Source organism: Gracilinanus agilis, chromosome 4 (assembly GCF_016433145.1).
Source record: "Gracilinanus agilis isolate LMUSP501 chromosome 4, AgileGrace, whole genome shotgun sequence".
Taxonomy (NCBI): Eukaryota; Metazoa; Chordata; class Mammalia; order Didelphimorphia; family Didelphidae; genus Gracilinanus; species Gracilinanus agilis.
The window spans coordinates 128,884,578-128,909,926 of NC_058133.1; the positions used below are offsets into that span (position 1 = coordinate 128,884,578).

Here is a 25,349-nt window from a genome sequence, read left to right on the forward strand (position 1 = left end):
CTCTCTCTCTCTCTCTCTCTCTCTCTCTCTCTCTCTCTCTCTCTCTCTCTCTCTCTCTCTCTATCTCTCTATCTCTCTATCTATATCTCCCAAAAACCAACCAACAACAAACCAGTAACTAATCACCAACCCACACCACCAGCAACCAACTACCAACAACCAACTACCAACCATCAACCACCTCCCAATCCCCAAATGGTCAAAAAGCCCTTCTCACTCCTCACTCTGGCCTTTTATATCCCCTTCTTACCTCACTTCCTGTCTCTCTGGTTTCTAATTCCTTTCACTTTGGACTGGTATATCTTTACACATCTCTATGGTAAAAGATGCTCCAGGTCCCCAGTTAAATGAGAAGGGATTAAGAACTCCCTTTTACAATACACACATATACACATACAACACAGACACACACAAATTCCAGGGCTCAGTGCTAATGTGCTCTGATTGTCACACTGTTCCTCTCATTGCTGTGCTCTGATAATGGCAGGTTTTGGCTCATCATAAATGAAGATGGGAACATGGTCACTGCTCGACAGGAGCCCCGCCTGGTTCTGATTTCTCTAACCTGTGAAAATGACTCCTTGACCCTCAGTGCAGCCTATACCCAGGACCTGATTCTGCCCGTCAAAGCCCCCACCTCAAATGTGGTACGGAAGTGCAGGTGAGGAGGGAGGTAATTTTAATGTTCTTTCTTGGGGGAATTTATTTTGTATGTATTTAATGAATTAGAAACTTTAGAAAAGGGAGATCACTGAAGCACTTTTTGAGTGTCTTTAGTATGTAGAAGAAACACACCATTATCACCAGACATAGCTAAAAGGTCAAGATAACATGTACCATAAAACAATTTCTATAGATTTTAGAGATTTGGAAAGCTGAGGTTAGTAGCTTGTTGAAGCAATGTTATTGCCTCTCAAAAAAATCATAGTTTAGACACAGAAGTTCCTTTGGAACTGTTTTAAATGAAATCTGACCTCCAATAATCCCTTTGTACAGGAAATCTTCTGGTTCTACATGGTCTCATGTAAACTTTTTGACCTGAAAGGTTAAACATTTATAAACAGTCAGATGTTAAGACTAAGGATTTCTGTCAACACACAACTGCTATGGACAAAGGTTGAGTTTGTTCTCAATGGGTAAAACCATTCTTCCTCTAAAGGATTTGTAACATGAGCCCACACATAATTTCCTAAAGATTTTCAGTTAATTCATAAAGCTTGTAGGTATTCTTTTTGAGGTCACAGTCACTTCTGGCTTTGTCCCAATATTCTTTGTGTCCTTGTCTGGGAATTCCAAAGGAAATACTGCTTTCTAGTTACTTTTGTCCTATGGTCATGTCTTTGCTAACCCAAAGATGTGGAACCTTAAGTCCCAAATTTTAAAATTCAAACTCTTTTTTTTCCCTTTGGGTGGTGGTGGTGGTGGTGGTTTTGGCACTGGGTGTTGTGGGACCTTAGGTACAATTGATTGAGTACTCATCTTGGAGGAAGGAAAACCAGGTTTTAAATCCTGCTTCAGATATTTATTAGCATTTTGAACCTAGGCAAGTCATTTAATCTTTCTGTGCCTCATTTTCCTTATTTGAAAAATAATATCTGCCTCACTGAATTTAAATGTTGGAAGAGACTTCAGTGGGCATCTGGTCCAACCCATACCCCAAAAATAAATCCTTACAATTACAATAAAATTATCTTAAGGCAATGATTTTTGGGTGAGAACATAAGTTTATTGATTATATTAGGTCAATTGGTTAGGCCAGCATCACAACTGATAAAATGGTATAGGTCGCCATGGCACTCCTGTGACCAGGGATGACTTAAGCTGGGCCAGGCAGCTTAATACATAGATTTTTTAGGAACTTATTATTTAGCCCCTCCCTTGAACATCCTGAGACATTTCTGAGACGTTAGTTACCATTATTATTGTTATTATTATCACCACTATTATATATTATGGATATATTACATATATCATAGCCTTGTTTTAAAATTTTTCTTTGCTCATTGAGTGTTGATCTCCAACAACATAGCTAAGCTAGGGTAGAAGGCAGCCCTAATTGAGAGGATAGAATCTGTGCTCATTTTCTATATTCCAGTTGGCCCAGTTCCAGATGTTTTTTATGCTTGTGCATAAAATTTGCAGACCTTTTGGCATGTTTGTTTTGTTTGGGGAAGTTTCATTTGTTAATAACCTTCCTAATGATCAGAGTGGTCCAATTGTGGTCCAGAGGTAGTAGTGATTTCCCCCAAATTAAGGATATTTAAGAAGAAATTGGATGACTATTCATCATGGATATTGTAGAGGGGTTCCCATTCTGGAATGTTCACTAAGTGACATCTGAAATCTACGTCATCTCAAAGATTCTCTGATTCCCTAATTGAATCTACATTTGATTTATTTTACACTCGAGGTGGAGTTTGTTCATCAATCTCATTTCATTATGTCTGTGTGAAAACAACAGGTGTCTACAAAGTGGTTACTATGGTTATTTTGACAAAATTGGTTACTATGGTTACATTGACAAGTGGTGGGACTAGGAATTCTTTTCATTTTTTACCCTATTTACTCAAGATGAATTCATATCCTGCCAATACAATTTTCAGCTGTCATTTCCACATTGCTTAGTTACCATTCATAAATTACTCTAATTCCCTTCTCATTCTCCCAAATCCTCTTTCTCCTCAAAATGAAGCTGAATGCTCATTAATAGGCTGACACTTCATTGGCCAAGACAGTAATAGTAAGCTTCTTTTTCTTCTTCTTTTTAAAAAAATATGCTTTATCTTCTGTCTTAGAATCAATATTGAGTATCTGTTCAAAGACAGAAGAGTGATAAGGGTTAGGTAAACGGGGCTAAATTACTTGGCCAGGTTCACAGAGCTGGGATATATCTGAGGCCAGATTTGAATCCATGGTTTTTTTGAATCCATATGTCTCCAGGCTTGGCTCTCTATCCACTGAGCTACCTAGATTCCCCCCCCCCCAAAAAAAATTTAATTTTCTGAGGCAGAGAATAACATGGTCAATCAACCTTGTACTTTAAGAATATGTCACTTTCAATGGGGAAAAATTAGAAGCCTTCCAAATAAGATCAGGAGTGAAATAAGGATGCCCATTATCACCTCTATTAATTAATATTGTACTAGAAACACTAGCAGAAGCAATTAGAGAAGAAAAAGAAATAGAAGGTTTTAAAATAGGTAATGAAGAAACCAAGCTATCACTGTTTGCAGATGATATGATGGTATACCTAAAGAATCCTAGAGAATCAACTGAAAAGCTAGTGGAAATAATCAACAACTTTAGCAGAGCTGCAGGATACAAAATAAACTCACATAAATCATCAGCATTTCTATATATCTCCAACACATCTCAGCAGCAAGAGTTACAAAGAGAAATTCCATTTAAAATCACCCTAGACCAGTGATGGGCAAAATATGGCCCACTGGCCCAGATGGGGCCCCTGAAACTTTCTATCTGTCCTAGTGACATTATTCCTAATCTGAAGAATACAATGAGTAGGATACAATACAATGAAACTTGAAAGAGTTGCTTTAGAAACAGACTGACAGATGAGCAATTGGAAAAACATTAATTGCTCATGGTAGGACAAGCTAACATAATAGAAATGACAATCCTACCCAAATTAATTAATTTATTTAGTGCCATACCTATCAAACTACCAAGAAACTTTTTTACTGAATTAGAAAAAACTATATAGGTCTTGATCAATGACACATGTAAAACCCAGTGGAATTGCACATTGGCTACAGGAGGGGGGTGGATGGAGGGAAGGGAAAGAAGATGAATCTTGTAATCATGGACAAATATTCTAAGGCAATCAATTAAATAAAATTTTCCAAAAAAAGAATATATCACTTTGTCATATTAAATTAAAAAAATTTTGAACAAGCAAAACCAGTGCAACCAAGATTAGAAAGGAAACAATAAATTGGGAAAAAATTTTATGACAAATTTATCTGATAAAGGTCTCATTTCTCAAATATATAAAGAATTAAGTCAAATCTATAAGAATACAAGTCATTCCTGAATTGATAAATGGTCAAAGGATATGAATAAGCCCTTTTCAGATGAAGAAATCAAAACTATCAATAATCATATAAAAATGTTCTAAAATCCCTCTTGATTAGTGAAATGCAAATTAAAACAACTCCAAGGTACCACTTCATATCTATCAGATTGGCCAATCTGTCAGTAAAGGAAAATGATAAATGTTGGAGAGGATATGATAAAATTCAGACACTAATTGCTTGTGGAGTTGTGAAATAATCCAATCATTCTGGAGGGCAATTTGGAATATTCCCAAAAAGCTATAAAAAATGTATACCCTTTGATCCTGCCTCTAGGCTTGTATCCCAAAGAGACAAAAAAATGGGAAAGTACCTGCTTGTACAAATATTATTACTATTGTTTTTGTGTTGATAAAGAATTAGAAACTAAAGGAATGTCCATCAATTGTGGAATGACTGAGCAAAGTGTGGTATGTGATGGTGATAGGATACTATTTTACTCTATGTGATGGTGATAGGATAATTTACTGTAAGGGATGATGAACAGGATGAATTTAGAAAGAGCTGGGAAGACCTACATGAACTGATGCAGAATGAAATAAATAGAACCAGGAACATTTTGTACCCAGTAATGGCAATATTGTGCAATGATCAAGTCTGATAGACTTAGGTATTATCAGCAATGCAATGATCCAGTTCAATTTTGAGGGACTATTGGCAGAGTGCTATCCACCTCCAGAACTGTTGGTATGGAAATACCGATGAAAGTATATGATCTTTTATTTGTTTATATGGGAATGTGTTTGGGGGCTTTGGTTTTATAAGATTATTCACTTAAAAAATGAACAACATGGAAATTAAAAAATTAAAAAAATTTTAAAAAAAGAATATATCTCTTTGGTAAATATGTGGATAATGGATGAGAGAGAGAGATCAAATAAGGAGTTATTATAATTGACCCGGCTAGAAATGATGAAGGTCTGAACAAGAATGGGAGAAGGGAATCGATGCAAGAGATGTTGTGGGGGTAGAAATAAATGCCAAGCACAGTTTCTGGCACATAGAAGGTCCTTAATAAATACTTGTTAGTTATCAGTCAATATTTTATCCTCTCATTTTACAGATCAGGAAAATGAAGCTTAAAATAGTATTTGTGTAATGTGATATATTGTCCAACAGAAATTTAGGGTCAAAGTCAGAATTAAAATTTAGGTCTTTTGAATCCCCACTTGATCTCTCTGGATTATGAAGTTACTATTTTTGGGTCAGAGGATGTAGTCAATAATAATAAAAATAAAGAAAACATCTTCATTCATTATATTATATCTATGTTTTTAAAAAGTATGTATTTTTAATTTAGAATTCTCATTTTTCCCTTCTGTTGCCTCCTTTAGAATTCGTGGCTTGGAAATTGAAGGCAGGGATTGTGGCGATGAGGCAGCCCAATGGATTACCAGCTTTCTGAAGACACAGCCCTATCGGCTGGTGCATTTTGAACCTCACATGCGGCCAAGAAATTCCAAACAAATAGAGTCTGCTTTCCGGACTATAGATAAGGTTAGAGGAGAATGGCTCTCTTTTGATATGTCAATTTGTTAATTATTTTTCTTCAAGATTCCTGAAATGAATTTATCCATTAAACGAGTATTATGCCCATGACAGAAGTTTGCTAAAGAAGCAGCTTTGTCCCTATAGTAATTGGGGTTTATAGGAAATGGGTCAAAAATGTTATTTTTGTCACATTAGCACTGATAGCCATTTTGCATTTTGAACACCTCATATTTTGTCTTCCTTAAAGCATCATTCCTGTTAGAGCTGTGATAATGATGTGGTTTAAAGACTAAGAAACTGGTCTTGTTTGATCTGTCAGTGTTTTTTGTTCTTTTGCTATTGGATACAGTTCCACCCAGAAGGTGGGGAGGGGTTGGAGGGGAAAGAGAAAGGGAAAGGAAGAAACATTTATATGACACCTATTATATACAAAATACTATATTAAGCTTTATAAATATTACCATATCTGATCCTTAACTGTCTTCCTTTCATCCCATACTGGAATATCTCTTTGGTAACAAAATTCTAATGCTGTAGTTGCATAAAACATGTGTTTTATACAGTTGCTGACTTGGAGTCTGAAAAGAAAAATCACTGACCCTCAGTGAAATAAGGCTGAAGGCAAATACAAATTGTAATAAATAAAATTGAACTGGCAAAATGCCATGTGCCTGTTACTACAGATGAATCATCATTGCAATGTCTTGACTATTGAAAAAGATGCTGGGCATTTTTCAAGCTGTTTATATATATTGGATGCTCTGACAAATTTTTAGAATGTTAGAGGTATAAGTGACCTTAAAGATTACTTAGTCTAGAGCAGGGGTCGGCAATGTATGGCTCTCGAGCCATATCTGGCTCTTTTGAGGGCCAGATATGGCTCTTTCTGCAGGAGCCATAAAGTCCATTTTTTTCCAGGCGCTGTTACAGGAGCGCACTGTGAGCACTGTACGGCTCTCAAGAAATTACATTTTAAAAAATGTGGCGTTTATGGCTCTCACGGCCAAAAAGGTTGCCAACCCCTGGTCTAGAGGATTTGGGATCCTTGGACAGATTTCAGGGGAGTCTGTGAACTTCAATGGGAAACAGTTACATCTTTATTCTCACTAATCTTTAATTCAAATTTAACATTTCCTTCAATTATTTTTAAAACCCCAAATATTATTATCATATCTATAATATTATCATACTATTATATCATAATAAACTATCATGTTATCAATATTACCATAATGATATTATTATCATTATGTCTATTATTATCATCAATCTAGGATTCATCAGAGTGCTTTAGGGGTCCATGAAATAAAAATAGTTTAAGAACCCTTGATAGAGTCCAATACCCTTAGTTTAAAGATGAAGAAATAGCAGCTCAGAGAGGCTAGCTAATTTTCTCATAGTCATGTTAGTGGTAGATTAACCTCTAGAAAGCTTTTCTTGTTTTCTTATAGGATCTATTGAAGTAAATAAATAAATGTACAATTAACTTTTACATGCACACTTAGGTGTTGTTGCTATTCAGTAGTTTTAGTCATGTCCAACCTTATTTGGGGTTTTCTCAGTAAAGATACTAAAAACCTGTGGTTTGCCATTTCCTTCTCCAGCTCATTTTACAGATGAGGAAATAGAGGCACACAGGGTTAAGTGACTTGCCCAGGGTCACACAGCTAATAGGTGTCTGAGACTGGATTTGAACTCAGGTCTTCCTGACATTCTTGGCATTCTACCCACTGCACCACCTAGCTGTCCAACAAACACTGGTACTTTTGTAATAATTGTGATCAAATTTGGGGCAGTTTATTTTTGAGCTGTTCAGACTAATTCTTTTTTTCTTCATTGTGCAGGTTGCTTACCCTGATGCCAGTCCTTTCTTGATTATCTCTGAGGCATCGTTAGCAGATCTCAATTCCAGGCTTGAGAAGAAAGTTAAAGCAAACAACTTCCGACCAAATATAGTGATTTCAGGATGTGGAGTTTTTGAGGAGGTAAAGATAAAATATACCTTACTTGCCCTTTGACTTTTATCTTCTGTTTTTTTTTTTTTGTTATAGATCTCCCACTCTGAAGTGTTTGATTATATTATTCTAACTGGTATAACTTAGGGAGTGTTTTTTTTTGTTTGTTTGCTTTCTGGCACATTATTTCATTTGAGCCATACAACAACTTGGTACCTGTTATGAGGAAGATTATTAAGTTATCATTTAGGAGACCTAACAGGAAGGGCCGGAAAAGCAATAAACAGAAAGCCTACGAGAAGGGAGTCAAAAGAAGAAACAAATGGCAAGAAGTTCTCTCTATTAAACCAGAAACTGGTTATGTTAGAAATATAGCATTGAACTTGGACTTCTTCCTGTTGTTCAGACCCTACTCAGTAATTCTGCCCGGTGCTGTAGAGTCTCTCGTAGCACTGTAATTTATCACAAATTCAGTAACTGTTCATATTGTCCAAGCTTCTCTTCTTGTAGGATGCATGAGCTCAAGCAGATTCTTTCTCTTCTTCCTTTATACTACAACAAATTTCACATTAAAGATGTCTCTTGTTGATAGACTATCAGCAGAGGTAACCCGTGTTTATAAAACCATCAACACTGACTGGACAATCCATTTTTCTTTGTAGCTTATTCTAGTCTGAATCAACATGGACAATCCTTTTGTCCAAACCATTACTGATATTAAACAAGCCAGCTTTGCTTTCAGTATGAGACTAGGTCCCAGGTAGCCAGGGGGCTTCCTCATTGCACCAAGAATATTCCATTTCCGTATTTCTAGAACAGCTACATTCCTTGGCACTCCAGGTAACCAAGTGCTACAGGGACTCAACTTTGAGTCCATCACCCCTTGGTCTATTAACCTCATATAACTTGAAGGACTGGCAAGCAGAAAAGGAATGTGCACATGTTTTAATTTAAATGTGGGTATGTACAGCACATCTAAAAGCAACAAAATAGCTACTCTGGAAAGCCATTTTTCTAATTGCAGAAGTCAATACCAAAATAACTTTTTAGTCATCAATGCATGTTTGCTAACTTAGTATTCACAGGGAAGATGATTCATGCCTTTCAGGAGCCACTGTAGATTTTCCAATTTCTCCACAAATGGCTCTATTTCTCATCATGAAGTAGGTAAAGGAAGAGGAAGGGAATAAACATCTACTAACATTCTACTTTGTCAGGCAATAATCCAGGGTGGTATCTTGACAGGAAGATAACTTGTAGCCAGGCTATAATGCAGTGATTCCCAAAGTGGGTGCTACCGCCCCCTGGTGGGTGCTGCAGCGATCCAGGAGAGCAGTGATGGCCACAGGTGCATTTATCTTTCCTATTAATTGCTATTAAAATTTAAAAAAAATTAATTTCCAGGGGGCTAAGTAATATTTTTTCTGGAAAGGGGGTGGTAGACCAAAAAAGTTTGGGAACCACTGCTATAATGCCTCAGTTTTTTTTCCTTATCTATCCCTCCTAATTCTAATTCTAATATTCTAATTTGTATTCTAATATTGTAGGAATATAGGTTAATAGGAAGAGACCTCACAGGCTATCTGAGTCAAACTCCTATTTTTCGCAGCTGAGTACACTTAGCTTGAGAGAGGAGGTGAAGTGATTTACCCAAGATATTATAAGCAACATATGGCAGAGAGGCATTCAAAATCAGGTCTCCTGACCCTTTCCATTGACTGCCTCTGCCTAAGTGCTTTAGGAAATTATTATTATTATTATTATTATTATTATTATTAGCCTTTGGATACACGAAAAAACCAACTTTGCCAATTATTTGCCACCTCCAAGAATATCTGCAAATCATCCTTTCATTTTTTTTAATTCTTTTTTTTTTTAAACCCTTAACTTCTGTGTATTGACTTATAGGTGGAAGAGTGGTAAGGGTAGGCAATGGGGGTCAAGTGACTTGCCCAGGGTCACACAGCTGGGACGTGTCTGAGGCCGGATTTGAACCCAGGACCTCCATCTCTAGGCCTGGCTCTCAATCCACTGAGCTACCCAGCTGCCCCAATCATCCTTTCATTTAAGCTGAAACTTCTTTTTGTTCTTTGAGTTTCAACCATTTGGCAGCTGATTAGTATAGTACAGTGATAGCAAATCTATGGCATCGGTGCCAAAGAGGGCACACAGAGCCCTCTCTGTGGGCAATCCCTCCCTCCCTCCACACCTCCCTCCCCTAGAGTTCATTACAAGAAAGGCAAAGGGACTCAGGCAGAGCTGCTCCACTCCCCCCTCTCCACCGTGCCTGGTGACATTTTTTCATTCTTATAATTGACAATTATAGCACCACTACATTAGTACTCTATAAACTCTTTAATGCCTTTATGATAATGGTGTATGCATGTGTCAAGGCTATTGCTGATTGAAAGGAACATGGGAGAGATATACTTTCATAGTCATAAAATGGGCTAATCACAAAATTGATTGATATTTAGATGATGCAAAATCTACATCTTGTTCTTGATTTCAAAAAATGTATTTTACTTAAGAGGACAAAAAGGCAATCTTAAAGATTCTCCTCTAATAAGATATCTCATGCATATTTTAATATGATACATATAATATAAACTATGCATGTGTAAAAATTCTATGATGGATACAAACATGGAGATAACATTGTTCAATAATCTACTGAATATCACCATCAGAGAGGGAGATGTATTTTACCAAGAGTGTTCTCCAGGGTCTTGGATGGTGTCCTTGCAAAGTCCAAGTGGATTAAGCATTCTCTATTAGCGATGAGGCTCTTCAAATGATGTCATTTGTAGGTAACATTGTTTAATCGCATCTACAATGAAAAATTGGTCAATAAAATCCATAGTCACTCAAAAGAGATTGGCTTAACTGTCCACACTGGAAAAAGAGTATCTATTTGTTCAGATGACTATGGTTCTACAGGCAGCCTTTTGTGTTAATTGATTACTAAGAAGTGGGCATTGCATCTATTGCAGATGGCCAATAAATTGCCCCAGTATTGAAGGAGAAGAGGACAGGTTGGATTGCTTTGGGAAATTGCAGAGCACTCTCAGTCATCTTAAGTTGCTCCCTGCTACAATAATCAATTCAATTTAAATCAATATTTATTTTTCATTTGATAGTTATTTTTATTATGAATTTAAAACACACTAAAGTTATTTCTATATTTATAGGAAAACAGAAAAAAGATTAGAAATGAAACTGTGGATCTCTCTTGCATCCAGTTTGCTTTCCTTTTTAGTTATATAATAAATCTAACATGTAGCTTTCTAAGCTGATTTGCTTGTCTGGGATTCTTTCTTGCCTTCCTTCTGCTTTCTTCTTCTGTGCATTTTTAAAAAAGGATGCCTATCTTTTTTTTCTCTTTTTTTATGCTATTTTGTTCCTAACTCCTCTCTTTCTCTCATTAGGAAAAAAAAGAAAAATTATTTGTAACACACCTCAGTCAAGCCAATCAAATCCCTGTATTAGCCATGTCCAAATATATAAAATGTATTATGTCATCTATTATGTATACAATATATACACACCATATATATGGGTACATATGTATATATATCTCACCTCTATCGTAAGAAGTGGGTAGCATGCTTCATTATCAATCTTTAAGTGCTATACAGCTATTAATTATGAAGCACTATAATTTCAGAAAAATTAGAATTGCTGGTGGAGCAGAAGACTCCATGTAAACATCCATGTCGGTAGGAGTTGTCTTTAAGATATTACAAGATGACTTGCATGTGAGATAAGGCATAAATGACATCATCCCGGGATGTACATAACTAGAAAAAGAAGGGAAGCTAGTCATATAGGAATTAAAAAAGGATACTTTGGTTCCTATATTACTGCTTCCCCTCAACACCAGTATTAGAAGAACCACAGGAAGCCTTCCAAATCATGAGTAGATCCTCTCTGCAGGGTTTATGGAAAAATACAGTCAAGGGTCAAGTCAAGTCAAAACAATACTATAAATACAAGCAGAAAAAAAAGATAAGCCTCTGCCCTCAAGGAGCTTTCATTTCTAAATGGGAAGAGAACACATAAAAGGATGCTGAAAAGGGAAACAAAAAATACTTTTATAAAGAGGCATGGTAGAGAAAGTCTGAAGGTTCAGAAGGAGAGCCTGGAGAGGAATAAAGATATGGTGGCCTGGGCATTTTCCTTTAAATGATGGTTTTTTGAAGGAAAAAGCTAATGAGAGGAAGGAGTTAACAAGGGTGGAATGTGCTTCTAGGGTGAAAAGGCTTCTGTGGCTTGGTAAATAATGTCCTAGAGAGTCAGAAGTGTTTTCTGGAGAGGAATGAATCACAATGAATACTATGCCATTATAATGACTAAACTTGGCCCCTCAAAAAGGACTATGAAAAGGCACCTTTCTGCTTCTTTACAGAGTGGATCACAGTTATGGAACACTGAGTAAAACGCTGAACTTTTTTTTAATATGGTGTTTAATTTTTCTGAGCTTTTTTCTTCCTCTTTTTAAAAAAAGAATAACACCAAGTGCTTAGTGACTCAAATAAACTTTTACCAAGAATGAAGAAAACAGGGTTTTGCTGTTTCTCTAGGTGCCCAGCTCTTCAGGCAGGAAAGCCTCTTTTCAGCAGAGCTGAATTCTTTTCTTCAGATGTGATATAGAAATAAGGGTACAAGGGAGATATAGAGATATAGAGATATATAATGATGGTGATGATGTGTATCTGTCTATGAGCTTCTCAGCTGCAGTTGGTGGGAGGAACACCTACTCCTATCACCCTGGCTGCTGCTGTAAGTTATCCCCTTCTCTCTAACAGGTTTGGTTGAGAATCTGTTAGGGATTCTTTAACAGCTGCCCAAGTAAGGACCCTTGAGAGGTTAGATAGATAGGTAACCTTTCCAGGCCTAACTTGGGGTTGGATAAATTGGTATTGGGCTATTGATCAGCCTTGGGTAACGTTCAGGATCTGACTGCATTTGACTCCCTTCCCAAGGGCTGTGATAGAAAGACCACTCAGGAAGGTACTTGTTATTGAACACTCTTTATCTATAAGTAGGGAAAGGATAACAAGGTCAAGGATTTGGGATTGGAAACTCTATTGATCTATTATCTATTAGACCAATTAACAATCAGGCATGGAGGCTATTAATCTAGTGGAGGCTTGAGATTTCACCCTCTCCCTTTATCTCTGGCCGGACCTGGCCACAGTCAAGCCAGAGAATAGGGAAGACTATTGCTGCAGATGTTTGGATGGTCATTATTCTCTCAGCTCTCTCACTACCAATGTTGGTGATTCGCTAGCTCTCACAGTCTATCAGGAAATAGATTCAGGCTTATTCCTGCCCTCTTCTTCTTTAACTACCCTTTCTACCCTTCAAACCAACCTTCATCCACCCACTCCCAGATTGAACCACAGAGGTTGGCAGAGATCTGTGATCTCCAGTTCTCAGCCTCTGAGTCCAGAGACTTTTGAGTCCAGAGACCTCTCAGTCCAGAGATTTCCTTCCAAAGTGGCTGTGAGGGGTATATATAGGGTGGGGCCAACTGACATTTGCCCCTGGCTCACGGCACCTGGGAACATTTTGAGTCTCTCAACTGCCATCTTTGTCAGTCAAAGTGGCATCCGTCTCTTTCCAGATTATGATTATAACAGATGTAGTTTTTGTTTTCATTTCAATAAGTTCTGCTTAGGCCAGAACACTTTCTATTCAATCAGATGTGAAAAGAGTTGAATGCAGAACCTGAAGTTGGATTTTGGGAGTTATGTCAGGAATATTAGGAATCTTCTTTCTACCAACCATTACTATGCCAAGATTTTTAGGATCATGAGACTCATCTGGTAAGTCCTGTATGTAGTAGTTTTAAGAAAATTTTCTCAATCTTCCCATTGTGATTAATCAAATCCAGTGTGATTATCTCTTTATTGTCCTTCAACCTAAATACCTCAGCAAATTTAATGAAGCCATAGTCCTCTCTGAATTTTGGAGTAGATCTGTTTCTACCCCTTCAGGGAGCAAGAGTATCAAATTGAGAAATGAGATCAACTATGGTCCTGTAAACCAGCTTTTTCCCTCCATTCTCTCTCTCTCTCTCTCTCTCTCTCTCTCTCTCTCTCTCTCTCTCTCTCTCTCATAATCAATACTGTGTATTGGTTCCAAGGTCAAAGAATAGTAAGGGCTAGGCAATAGGGGTTTAGTGACTTGCCCAAGGTCACACAGCTAGGAAGTGTCTGAGGCTAGATTTAAACCCAAGACTTGCTCTCAATCCACTGAGCCACCTAGTTGCCCCCTCTACTCTCTTTAATGTCATATTGATCTAATTTTTAATATTCTGAATGACATTGCCTTCTATACACACATGATTACTTATCTTCAGAAAAAACCTAAATAATCTATTTTTGCCTTGTGAATCCAGTGAGTCTATATGCAGCTATAGCTGCATATAAAATCTTTTTTTCCTCATCGTCTCAATGGGGCAGAGGGTCATTACTTTCACCAGCTTCTGAGGAACAATGAGGAAACTCCTGATTTCTAAGTAATGGTGTGGTAGACTGTTGTTTTCTATCCATAACAAACTGTTCTCCAATAGATCCTTTTCAAGAGAATGTCAACACAATGGGCTCAAGACAAATGGAAATGGGTCAATACTGATACCTTGCACAAACACAAGATAAACAAGCAAAACTATGGAAACTACCAACTGGTTACCATCTTCTTCCTCCAAGTCAGGGTTATCCTAGTACTTTTCCTTGCTTCCATGCTGAAAAATCACCTTTGGCACAGAGTCCCCGAATTGCTTGTATAAAGTGTACTATTTTAGATGCAAAAGATTTTAAAGGATCTTCATTTTCTTCAAGCACTTCAATGAGCTGTGCTTGTCGGCAAGGGATATATCAAACTTTTGAAACAAATTTTTAGCAGTTCTGCCTTTGGCTCTTCCTTGCTATTTTCTAGGGGGTGACTTTTGTTTTTAACAACTTTTTCCGCAAAAAGGCTTAGTAAATGTGACTAGGGCCTTGCAACACTGAACAAGACCATGCTGGTCTTTTTGTACTTGTTCTTTAGTGCAAGGAACTGGAAGAAGAGAAAGCTGGCTTCACAGGGGGGACAGCCCTAATCTAACTGAATAAACCTTCTTGCTATGAAGTATCTGAATCACTGTCTGCAATGGCTCAAGCAAGAGAAGAATTTCAGCCCTCTGTATTCCAGAAGCCTCCCTCAATTAGTCTGAGCAAACCCAAAAGCAGTTCCTTTGGATGGCAGAACTTTTCCAGCAAATCAAGCATTTTCAAATATTTTTCTCTTTTATCAACTATTTCTTTATGACATAAAAAGCATCTAACAACTGAGGCAACAAGATTCCAGTCCACACCCTGGAAAGGAGATGGCTCTCTGGGATGGTGAAGGGAGAGCAGGAAATGTAGGTGATAGAAAAACAAAATAAATGAATAAATTTTAAAAATAGTATGATAGTGGGGATTGTGTTACAAGCAATACTCTTAGAGGGAATACCGATCTATCACATTACCTTTAGAAAGTCAGTATAGAAAGAAAGAGCATTGATGTTGTAGTGAGGGAAGCTAGTTTTACATACTGGCTTTTCCACTTAGGATCTATGTGGCCATAGACAAGCTAAGAATCATTGTGGCTTAGTGAATAGCATGCTACCCAACATCAGGAAGAAGTTTTGACTCTCATAGTAGTTAATTAACCATACCTAAGCTAAGTGACTTTTTTTTCTTGAACCTTAGTTTCTGCTTCCATAAACTGAGGAGATTGGAAACAGTTTAAAGTCCTTTTAAACTAAATTTGGGTGATTCTTTAGGCCACAAAACCTCTCTGAGACTAAATTTCTTCATCTCTAAAATGGAGATATTTCAAATTATGCTGCTTATATGGAAGAACTTGTTAGATCTTTGCATGCTGTATGAAGCTGTATCAGTGTGAGTTATTGCTACAGGAGCTCATGCTCTGAGCCAAAGAAAGCAGTCTTCCAAAGGCAGGCTGATATCTTAATGTGTATTGGAACAGGTATGCACATTTCAGTTTTTTTCAGTTAAGATAAACTTTTTTCCTAAGCCCCTTTACAGTGTTACAACATAAATACCCTGAGCTGGGATGACTCAGGATTTTTCATCATGATGATAGAGTATCTTCAACTCTGTCTGGCACCATAGAAGTGATTTTGACCTCTTCTCCCATGGTGTGCCACACCATAAATACCCTTGTGATACTTAGGTGAAAGAAAAAGGCATTTGAGGATTTTGACTGTCAAATAACATCTGGCAGTTCAGTTTAATACCACTTCCACTGGGCATTATTTTTCAGTCCATTCAGGTCCTCTGTCACCCAAGTTTCTAGATGCTGTAATTTGTGGGCAGTGTTGGGGGAGTAGAAAAAGGAATGGATTTGGATTCAGAGGACTTAAGTTTGAATTCTAGTTTTGCCACCTAGACTACCTGTGTAACATTACATTAGCTACCAGGGGCTCGGTTTCCTCATCTGTAAAATGAGGGCATTGAACCAGATGACCTCTATAGTCCCTTCCAGTTTGAAATATGATCTTTTGATCTCATATTAAATTCAATCTTTTATAAACTTTTGCTGGTAATATAGCTTCTTCTTTCAAGGACTTTCTTGAGAGTGTTTATTAGTAAAAAGAAAAGCAATCATGAGGTTTAGTTTTAGTATCAGGTTTCTCAATCTCCAGTTTCTTCATTTGTAAAATGGGTATAATAGGATCTATTTTGTCTCCTCCTCCCCACCCCGGGTGTTTTGATAGGAGTTATTAGGTAATGAAAACAAATTTCTCACTAACAATGCCCACTCCTGTAGTCTGCATTCATTCCCACTCAACCACCACCACTTTCTGGATTGATGACTCAGTAAGCACTTCATCTATACCTTATTATCATTTGCCCTTTTGTTATCTAATAGTAATAATAGCACAAGCTAACCTCTGTATAGTGATTTAACATTTATACAACACTTTATATATATTACTGCCTTGGATCTTCACACCTTTGAAGTAGGGCACAAAAGTTGTTATTATCTACAGGTTACAGAGGAAGAAATTGGGGCTCAGAATTGGGGAGATGACCTGTCTATGGCCACATAGCTAGTGTCAGAAGCAGGATTCGAACTCATTTCTCTCTGGATTTTAAGCCTAGCACCCTTTCCACCATAACTGCTTATCAAGGTAACTCTAAGCATAGAAATCCTAAAGAAATGGAACTTTCAGATTAGGTTGGAAGTTAAATATTATACACTGATAACACTGGGTCTGAGTTTCTCTCTCTCTCTCTCTCTCTCTCTCTCTCTCTCTGCACACACACACACACACACACACACTCTCTCTCTCTCTCTCTCTCTCTGCACACACACACACACACACACACACACACACACATGCACACACACATATCTCCTCATCTCTAAAATCTCTTTATAATACACATACTTACATATACACATGTATACATATATAATCTCTTTTTTCCTTTTTATCTACATAATTTCTATAAAACATCTCTTTAATCATATATATATATGCACATATAAAAATTCTCTCTCTCTCTCTGTCTCTGATCTTCATTGAATTATGCCATTAATTCCTAGTTACCTACACTAATGGAGGAGAAAAGAAACTTTGATGAGTTCATTTCAGAATGGATAATTCTACTCCTCAGTTCACTCTCCCTTGCCTAAATCATATGGTGATAATAGTTCTATGATCATCTACATATACTCATAGGTTCCCTTTCTGAGCCCTCCATTAACCACCTCACTGGTCATTTGGGACTCGACTAGATTGCAGTCCAGGTAGCCCATGAATACTTGAAAGTTAACAGTATATTTCCCACCAAAACTAAACTTCTTGCTTCGTCTTTGCTTTTGTAACATTCTCCTTTACCCCATGTCTTGGCCTATTAGAATCCTTTTGTGCAGATATTAGATAATAACATTTCTCACTCATTTGTATGTGGTCTGAGTTAACTTGGTATATGAGTGAGAGGTACCACTGTTGTAGAACACAAATGTGGAGTTTCTTGTTTCAAGCTGGGCATTAATATAGCACTGTGATGGACTCATCCTTGTTTTATGTTTATAAACGAGCATTTTCTTTCCTTGTGGAAAGAGAACACAACTGATGTGCCTGAGGCTACCTCCATAAGTGGTCCCATTTCTAGTCTTCCATAGGAACTATCCCTCTGTAGAGATGATGTGGAGAACGGGATCTAGGTCATAGGCAGAGAGGGGATTGAAGAACTGAGAAGTCATGGTGTTTGAGGGAACCTCAACATACATGTCCTCTAGTATAAGAGTAGGAGTTTGGATGGAGAGGAAATCTACAAGCCAGGTATTGAATTCCTTGAGAAAGGAGGGAGAATGACTAGTGTAGAGGTGACACTAGGTCTGGATTGAGTGATAAATGGGAAAGATCTAAACTCTCATAGTGGACCCAGTCATCTCAGTTACATAATTTCTTCTATTTCCACTTAGTATATGAAGGGTTGGAATAAACTAAGGAGTGTGGTGGATAGAGTGTTGGTTCTGGAGTCAAAAAGACTTGAGTTTAAATCCTGTCTTAGATATTAACTGTGTGACCCTCGGCAAGTCACTAAACCCCATTGCCCTAGTTTTCTCTTCTGAAAAACATGCTGCAGATGGAAATCGCAACATTTCACTTTAGTGTCTTTGCTAAGAAAAACCCAAATGGGGTCACAAAGGGTTGGACAAGGCTGTAATGAGTGAACAACAATAATAATGATCATTTAGTCCATTTTTCTGATTATATAGGCAGGGAAACTGGAGGCAACAGAGATTTAGTTACTTAGGACCATAGGATCATAGATCTAGCACAGGAGGTGACTTTGGGGGCTTTGCGGTCTAACTTCTTATTTTATAAATGAGAAACCTAAGGCTCAGGAATGTTAAATGAGCTCCCACAGGAAGTGGCAGAACCATCATTCAAACCTGTTCTAGTTCAAAATCCATTCTACTTTAAACTGTTTTTTTCTTCCTTTTACTGGTCAGATGTGGAGATCACTCAAGGTTCTGCCCTTTGCCTTGCCTTCTCCCTTGATGTTCTCTACTGTTCCCAGGACCTTCAAATGCAAATAGCTCCCAAATCTTTATTTCCAGTCACTTTCTTCCATCCCTATCCCACCCTAGCCTCCACCCTATATTTAATTGCTTAATCTCTGGCTCATTAGTCCACCTATTTGCCCTCAAAACTCCTCCATACCCCCACCAACTTTTGCCCTTTTTTTCTTATATTATAAATAAATATATATATATATATATATATATTGCCTATAAATGTAATAACAGATTTCCCCATACGTTTTCCTAAATTATATGAGCCAAATTGTCTCCCTCCCTCCTTCCCTTTCTCCCTTCCCTCCTCCTTCCCAGAGCTGGCAGGCAATTCGATCTGGATTATAAATTAATTTTCATGCAAAACATACTTCCATATTGATCATTTTTGCCTTCCTTCTGTTGCTTTTTTTAAAATATATTTTCCCCTCAGATCATGATTTAAAATACTACACTAAATGAAGTCAGTGAATATATAGTAAAAGCAGAGGCATTTATTGGATCTATCAATCTACCTTGCCAGGAAAAAACACATTTGACCTGGTACCCATTTCCCCTAGTGCTGGTGACAGCTAGGTGACTCAGTGGAGAGAATGGAGTGGAATTAGAGTCAGAATGTCTTGAGTTCAAATTTGGCCTCAGACATTTACTAGATGGGGCAACCCTGGGCGAGTCAATTTAACTTCTGCCTCAGTTTTCTCAACTGTAAAATGGAGATAATAGTAACAAAATCCATTTCCCAGGGTTGTTGTAAGGATTAAATGACAGAACACATGTAAAAATTTAACAATGGCACATAGTAGTTACATGTAAATTCTTGTTTCTACTTCCTTTCCCTCCCAGTCACAGACTTCCCCGCCAAAGTCTGGTTCACGGAGCCAAAGGATTTAGTAATATTTGATCTTACCTTATTCTTCATGGACCTAGAGAGGCATCGTCCAAACTCAGAATAAATGCGATCACTTGAAACCTGAAAGACTCTTGCTTTCTACTGCTACCTTCCTCAGAGGCATATTGAAGTCTCTTTTCCGTATCACTATGGTCTCCTCACTCCATTAGCCTCCACCCTTGAAAATTTGTCTGTCCTCGAAGCCTGGATTTCATTGGGAAAGGTTGAGGCTTAAAGATGTTTGCTCTAAGGCTACTGTGAGAGGAAACATGTTACAGTGGAAAGAATAATAAATTGAGAAACAGAGGATCTGGGTTCAAATTCTGACATATTTGATTTGTCAGATACATAGATCTTATGTGATCTTGAATAAGTCACTTAATTTCTTTGGGGTTTATTGGACTATGTGGCATCAAGAGTCCCTTCTAGTTCCAAACCTATGCTTCTTTGTCACTATGTTGATAACAAATGAAATGAAGCCTCTATGTAATTTTTTTTAGAAAAATGTTATAGGATCATAGAGCTGGAAGCGACCCTAGAGGTTATCTAGACCAACTCCTTTATTTTACTAATGAGGAAATTGAGGCTCAGAAAAAATCAGAGAAATCACTGAACTTACACAAGTAGTGAGTATAGAAATTGTTGGTTTGATCTGGGAATAAAACTCAGGACCAATGACTACAAGTTTATTGCTCTTTCCATTTCGCCTTGTAATTGGTTTTTCATCTTCAAGATAAAATCCAGAGTCTTCAGTCCAACAAATCACCTGTCTTGCTTCTGCAACTCAGCTTGTCTAAAACTGAATTTAATTTTTATGAAACGTTTGCCCTCATGTGGCCAAATTTATATAGCAGATCATGGGTCAGTTTCAGTTATGTCTAAGTCTTCATGACTCCATTTTGGTTTTTCATAGCAAAGATACTGGAGTGATTTGCCATTTCTTTCTCTAGTTTATTTTAGAGATGAGGAAACTGAGGAAAATGGGATTATGTGATTTGTCCGGCTATGAATGTCTGAGGCTGGATTTGAACTCAAGAAGATGAGCCTTCCTGACTCTAGGCCTGGCACTGTAGCCTTTGCACCACTTACCCCCAAGTCATCACTGAAATGCTTATTTGTGGCAGTTAGTACAACCTGTTCCCTCCGTTTTCAAGTCTTTCTACAATATGGCCCTAGGGTCTCAATCTTATTTATCTTCAAGTCTCATCTCTCCCACTATTTTTCTAGATAAATCTTGCTCTGCAGGAAAACTTAACATTTTCTTTTAATGTTTGCTATTGCTTTTCTTATACTCCACCTCTCTTACCCCATGCACTTTGCCAGCTGAAAATCTTCTAGGCTTAGCTCTCATTTGCTCCCTTTCCTGAGGGAACTGATTACCCCAGCCAGAAGTGATAATGATTACTGCCAATGCTGAGTATTGGTTAGGTTTTGTTTATGCCTCTTTTATGGCACTTACCACAGTCTAGCTTGTATTATAATTATTTTTGCATTTAGAATTTGTAAATCATAGGTACTTAATAAATATTTATTAAATTTATGTAATAAATAATAATACAATAAAAATTGATGTAATAAGTAACTTTTCATTCCCTTACTTGAAGGGCAGCTAGGTGGTATCAGTGCATTTTCCTGAGTTCAAATCTGGCCTCAGACATTTACTAGCTTTGTGACCCTGGGCAAGTCACTTAATACTGTTTACCTCAGTTTCCTTATCTATAAAATGAGAGAGAAGGAAATGGGCAAACCATTTCAGTATCTTTGCCAAGAAAACTCTAAAAGGGGTCATGAAAAGTTGGACACAAATGAAATGACTGATCAAGGATGATCCCTTATTGAGTATTACAGGTTGTGCTGGGCTACGGGGACCAAAGGTACAGGTAACAGGGATTTATAAATAGAAATTTGGAATTAGTTCATTTATTTTATTCTATTCCCCTTGGCTAGACTAGCATTTCTGCCTTTGTGGAAAGTAGGAAGATGGCTATCACTGGTGACACTCCTTTGATTTCCTGTCTTTAAAAGGAATACTAGATTAGAATTATATCTATTAGACATCCATTGTTTTTAATCTAGTAGTTTTGGATTTTATCTGGTTGTTTTGGATGGGAAGTAGTTCTACCTCCCAATCTGGGTTTAATCTTAGTCATTTAATCTCCCCGTCAAGAAAATGCTTGTTACAGAAAAAATAATTACAGATAACAGAAGAATGTGTTTATTAGAGCAAGTAATGAAAAGAGAAATGGAAGGAAATACTGAAGATTAGGTGACTGACTACTGAAGATTAAAAGGGTTCTTTGATTCAAGAGCTAGATGAAATCTCAGTATGTAATCAAGGAGAGGATGATCTTACCTGAGAATTTTAATCTGGGCTATCTCTGGGGAATGCAGCTGCTGGGAAGGAAGGGACATGTCTGGGAACTGGCTTTTCCCATTAGCTTCCCTCAGACTCTGGAGAGGTCTTCCATCTGCCATTCAAAGTCCAGGTCTTTTTTCTCATTTATCTCTTCTTTCTTTTTCTTTCTTTAACTTTCCTTAATCAGAAATCGATCTACAAACCATAAGTCACTTTTCTCTCTGAGTTGGCAGCAATCAGCCTATAGTATCACAGGGCTGTCCTTCTGAGAAACAGCCAAACTTACCAGGGTAGAGAGATCTGTGAGTAAAGAAATCTTGAGGGCAAGGACTATCATTTACAAAAAAAAAAATGTGCAAAGTAAGCTCTAAGTAATAATCTCTCGAGGGAATGAACGTATGTATGAGTGATGAAGAAGAACATTGGCCAATTGAGTCAGAGGACCATGGACAAGTCACTTAAATTTTTGGTGTCAATTTCATCATCCATAAAATAAAGATGTTAAAACAAAGGACAGCCCCCCTTCAAGCTCCACACTTATAATCCAATAGTTTTGTTGGAGAAGTGGAGGATTGTACTGGATCGAAAGCAAGCCTTGGAGCCAAGACCTCAATTCAAATTCCATCTCTCATACATACTGGCTGTGTCCAAGTTGATTAATTTCTCAGTGCTTTAGGCAATTCTCTTACACAATAAGGTACAAAGAAAGTATTTACTTGAATTGATAGAATTTCCTCCATCAGGTGTTCCCTCTATGAATAAAACCAGGGACCCAATCTCTCCCTGTGATTTTATTAGTTTCTTGCTACAGCCTTTAGATGTTTGTTTTTTGTTTTTTTTTTTAATAACCACATTGCCCCCTTGTGTTAAAATTCTATATAGAGCAGATCTTTGCTAAACAGTTGCTTACTTGACTGGTATAAGAAGTCAGTGAAAGAAACAATTGTACTAATTGTTTTTTTTACCTCCAATACAGCAACATACACATCAAGTAAAGTGCCTGTTAGCTCAATTAAGGCCCTTTTTTGAGAAAGTTTTCTGTCTCATGGCTTCAGACTGATAAAGGATGGATCTTTAGGAAGCCAAATACTTGGGTGAACATTTAAATCACTTGTAGAATGTTACCTTTGCCTTTCCCTATCATACTTGTTTAATTATTTCAGTCATGTCCAACTTTTCATGACCCCATTTTGGATTTACTTGGCAAAGATAATGGCATGGCTTTCCATTTCCTTCTCCAGCTCATTCGACAGATTAGGAAACTGAGGCCAATGGGGTTAAATGACTTTCCCAAGGTCACACAGCTAGTAAATTTCTGAGGCCAGATTTGAATTCAGGAAGGGGGATGTTCCTGACTTCAGGTCTGGTAATCTATCCACTATGCCACCTAGCTATCTTTCCCATTACACGAAATGCATACAATACCCATTGCTAATAGTCTCTGCAGCATACAGCTGTACTTTATCTCCCTATTAATATTTTTGATTTCTATTAAACATATTTGGAATTTCTCTAGTATCTTCTAGTATCTCTATCTTCCTTATTCTTTTGGCCTTTTACATTTTTTTTTTAAATTTTAAACCCTTAACTTCTGTGTATTGATTTATAGGTGGAAGATTGGTAAGCGTAGGCAATGGGGGTCAAGTGACTTGCCCAGGGTCACACAGCTGGTGGCCTTTTACATTTTACCTATCTTTCTTTAAAATTTTTTATTGAAGCCTTTTGTTTTAACATAATTATAATAATAGCTAGCATTTACATAATGCTTTAAAGTACTTCATTTAGCAAATAATCAAGGACTGAGTACTTGTGACTGTTGTCTTGAAATGTTCCTTTTCATTCTTAACTTTTTATGAACCCATGTAAGGATTTTTCACATAGACTGTAAACTCTCTGGAGGAGGGAATTGTCATTTATATTTCTTTATAATTCCCTTGGTTCCTAGGACAGTTCCTTCTGAATAACAAGTGCCCAAGGAATACTTGCTGGTTTGTTGTGTTTTGAAATGTAGGCCTTTCTTGGCTTAAGAAGTGTACTCGAGAAATATTACCAATGACAACTCGTACATGAGAAGAAGCATTCAAAAACTTTAGTGAGGGGGCAGCTGGGTAGCTCAGTGGAGTGAGAGTCAGGCCTAGAGACAGGAGGTCCTAGGTTCAAACCCGGCCTCAGCCACTTCCCAGCTGTGTGACCCTGGGCAAGTCACTTGACCCCCATTGCCCACCCTTACCAATCTTCCACCTATGAGACAATACACCGAAGAACAAGGGTAAAAAAAAAACAAAAACAAAAACTTTAGTGAAAGGGGGCAGCTGGGTAGCTCAGTGGATTGAGAGCGAGGCCTAGAGATGGGAGGTCCTAGGTTCGAATCTGGCCTCAGACACTTCCCAGCTGTGTGACCCTGGGCAAGTCACTTGACCCCCATTGCCTAGTCCTTACCACTCTTCTGCTTTGGAGCCAATACACAATTTTGACTCCAAGATGGAAGGTAAGGGTTTTAAAACAAAACAAAACAAAACAACTTTAGTGAAGACCTGATTGCAAAAGGAGGTGGCCCATAATGGCAATAGATGGACAGCCTGATCACAGCCGTGAATTTCCCCAGGAAACTGAAAGAACAAGGACATCCTTATGGAGATAACTTTATATGGGGAATTTATCAGGGAATGGGCCTAGAGTCATACAGAATGAGAAGATAGGAGTACAGTCAACATTGGTTGGCAGAATATCCTCATCAATAAAACAGGTTCACTATTCACAAATTATTGGACCTGGAAGGGACTTTAGAGATCATTTAGTCCAAGATGAGGAAATTGAGGTCCACAGAGAGTAAGTGAATTGTCAGAGATCACTTCGGAAACAAGCATTTTAAGCACCTACTGTGTGCTAAGCACTTTACAAATATCTCCTTTAATCATAGCCAGTTTGAAGCAGAGTTATGATACAAACTCTGGGCTCCTGTCTCCTTATCTAGTGCTCAGCTTTTCTCTACCCAACACAACTACAGATTATCTCATGGGGTAATTGAACATAGCCCAGAATGTGAGTTCTAAGGGAATACAGACTAAAGAGGTAACCTGACAGGCTATCAGGGTGGGTTTCATGGAGAAGGTGAGTTTTGAGCCAGGTTTTGGAAATATTGGAGATAAATTAAAACAAGGGAGAGGGAGCAGCTATGACAGGAAGAATGGCAAATAACAAAGGCAGAGAAAGAACAATGAGATTTGAAGCATTCCATTCTTGAAATAATTTTGAACTAAGAATTAGGAACCCCGAATCTCAGTCCTGAATTCTCTGTTTGCAAACACTGGTTATAAGCAACAGTCTCTGTCTCTGTCTCTGTCTCTGTCTCTGTCTTTCTCTTCCTCTCCCTCCCTCCCTCTCTCTCTCTCTCTCTCTCTCTCTCTCTCTCTCTCTCTCTCTCTCTCTCTCTCTCTCTCTCTCTCTCTCTCTCCCCCTCCCCTTCTCTCCTCTAT

At 37.7% G+C, this 25,349-nt stretch overlaps 1 protein-coding gene across 1 annotated transcript in view; it reads left to right on the forward strand.

Annotated features, from left to right (window-relative positions):
• Positions 1–25,349, forward strand: part of LOC123245997 (mitochondrial amidoxime-reducing component 1-like) — a 39,692-nt gene that overhangs the window by 5,449 nt on the left and 8,894 nt on the right. Inside the window, exons 2-4 of the mRNA XM_044674962.1 lie at positions 488–661; positions 5,426–5,588; positions 7,427–7,567. Of these exons, the coding sequence (XP_044530897.1) occupies positions 488–661; positions 5,426–5,588; positions 7,427–7,567 (478 nt within the window). The remainder of the gene's footprint in view (positions 1–487; positions 662–5,425; positions 5,589–7,426; positions 7,568–25,349) is intronic.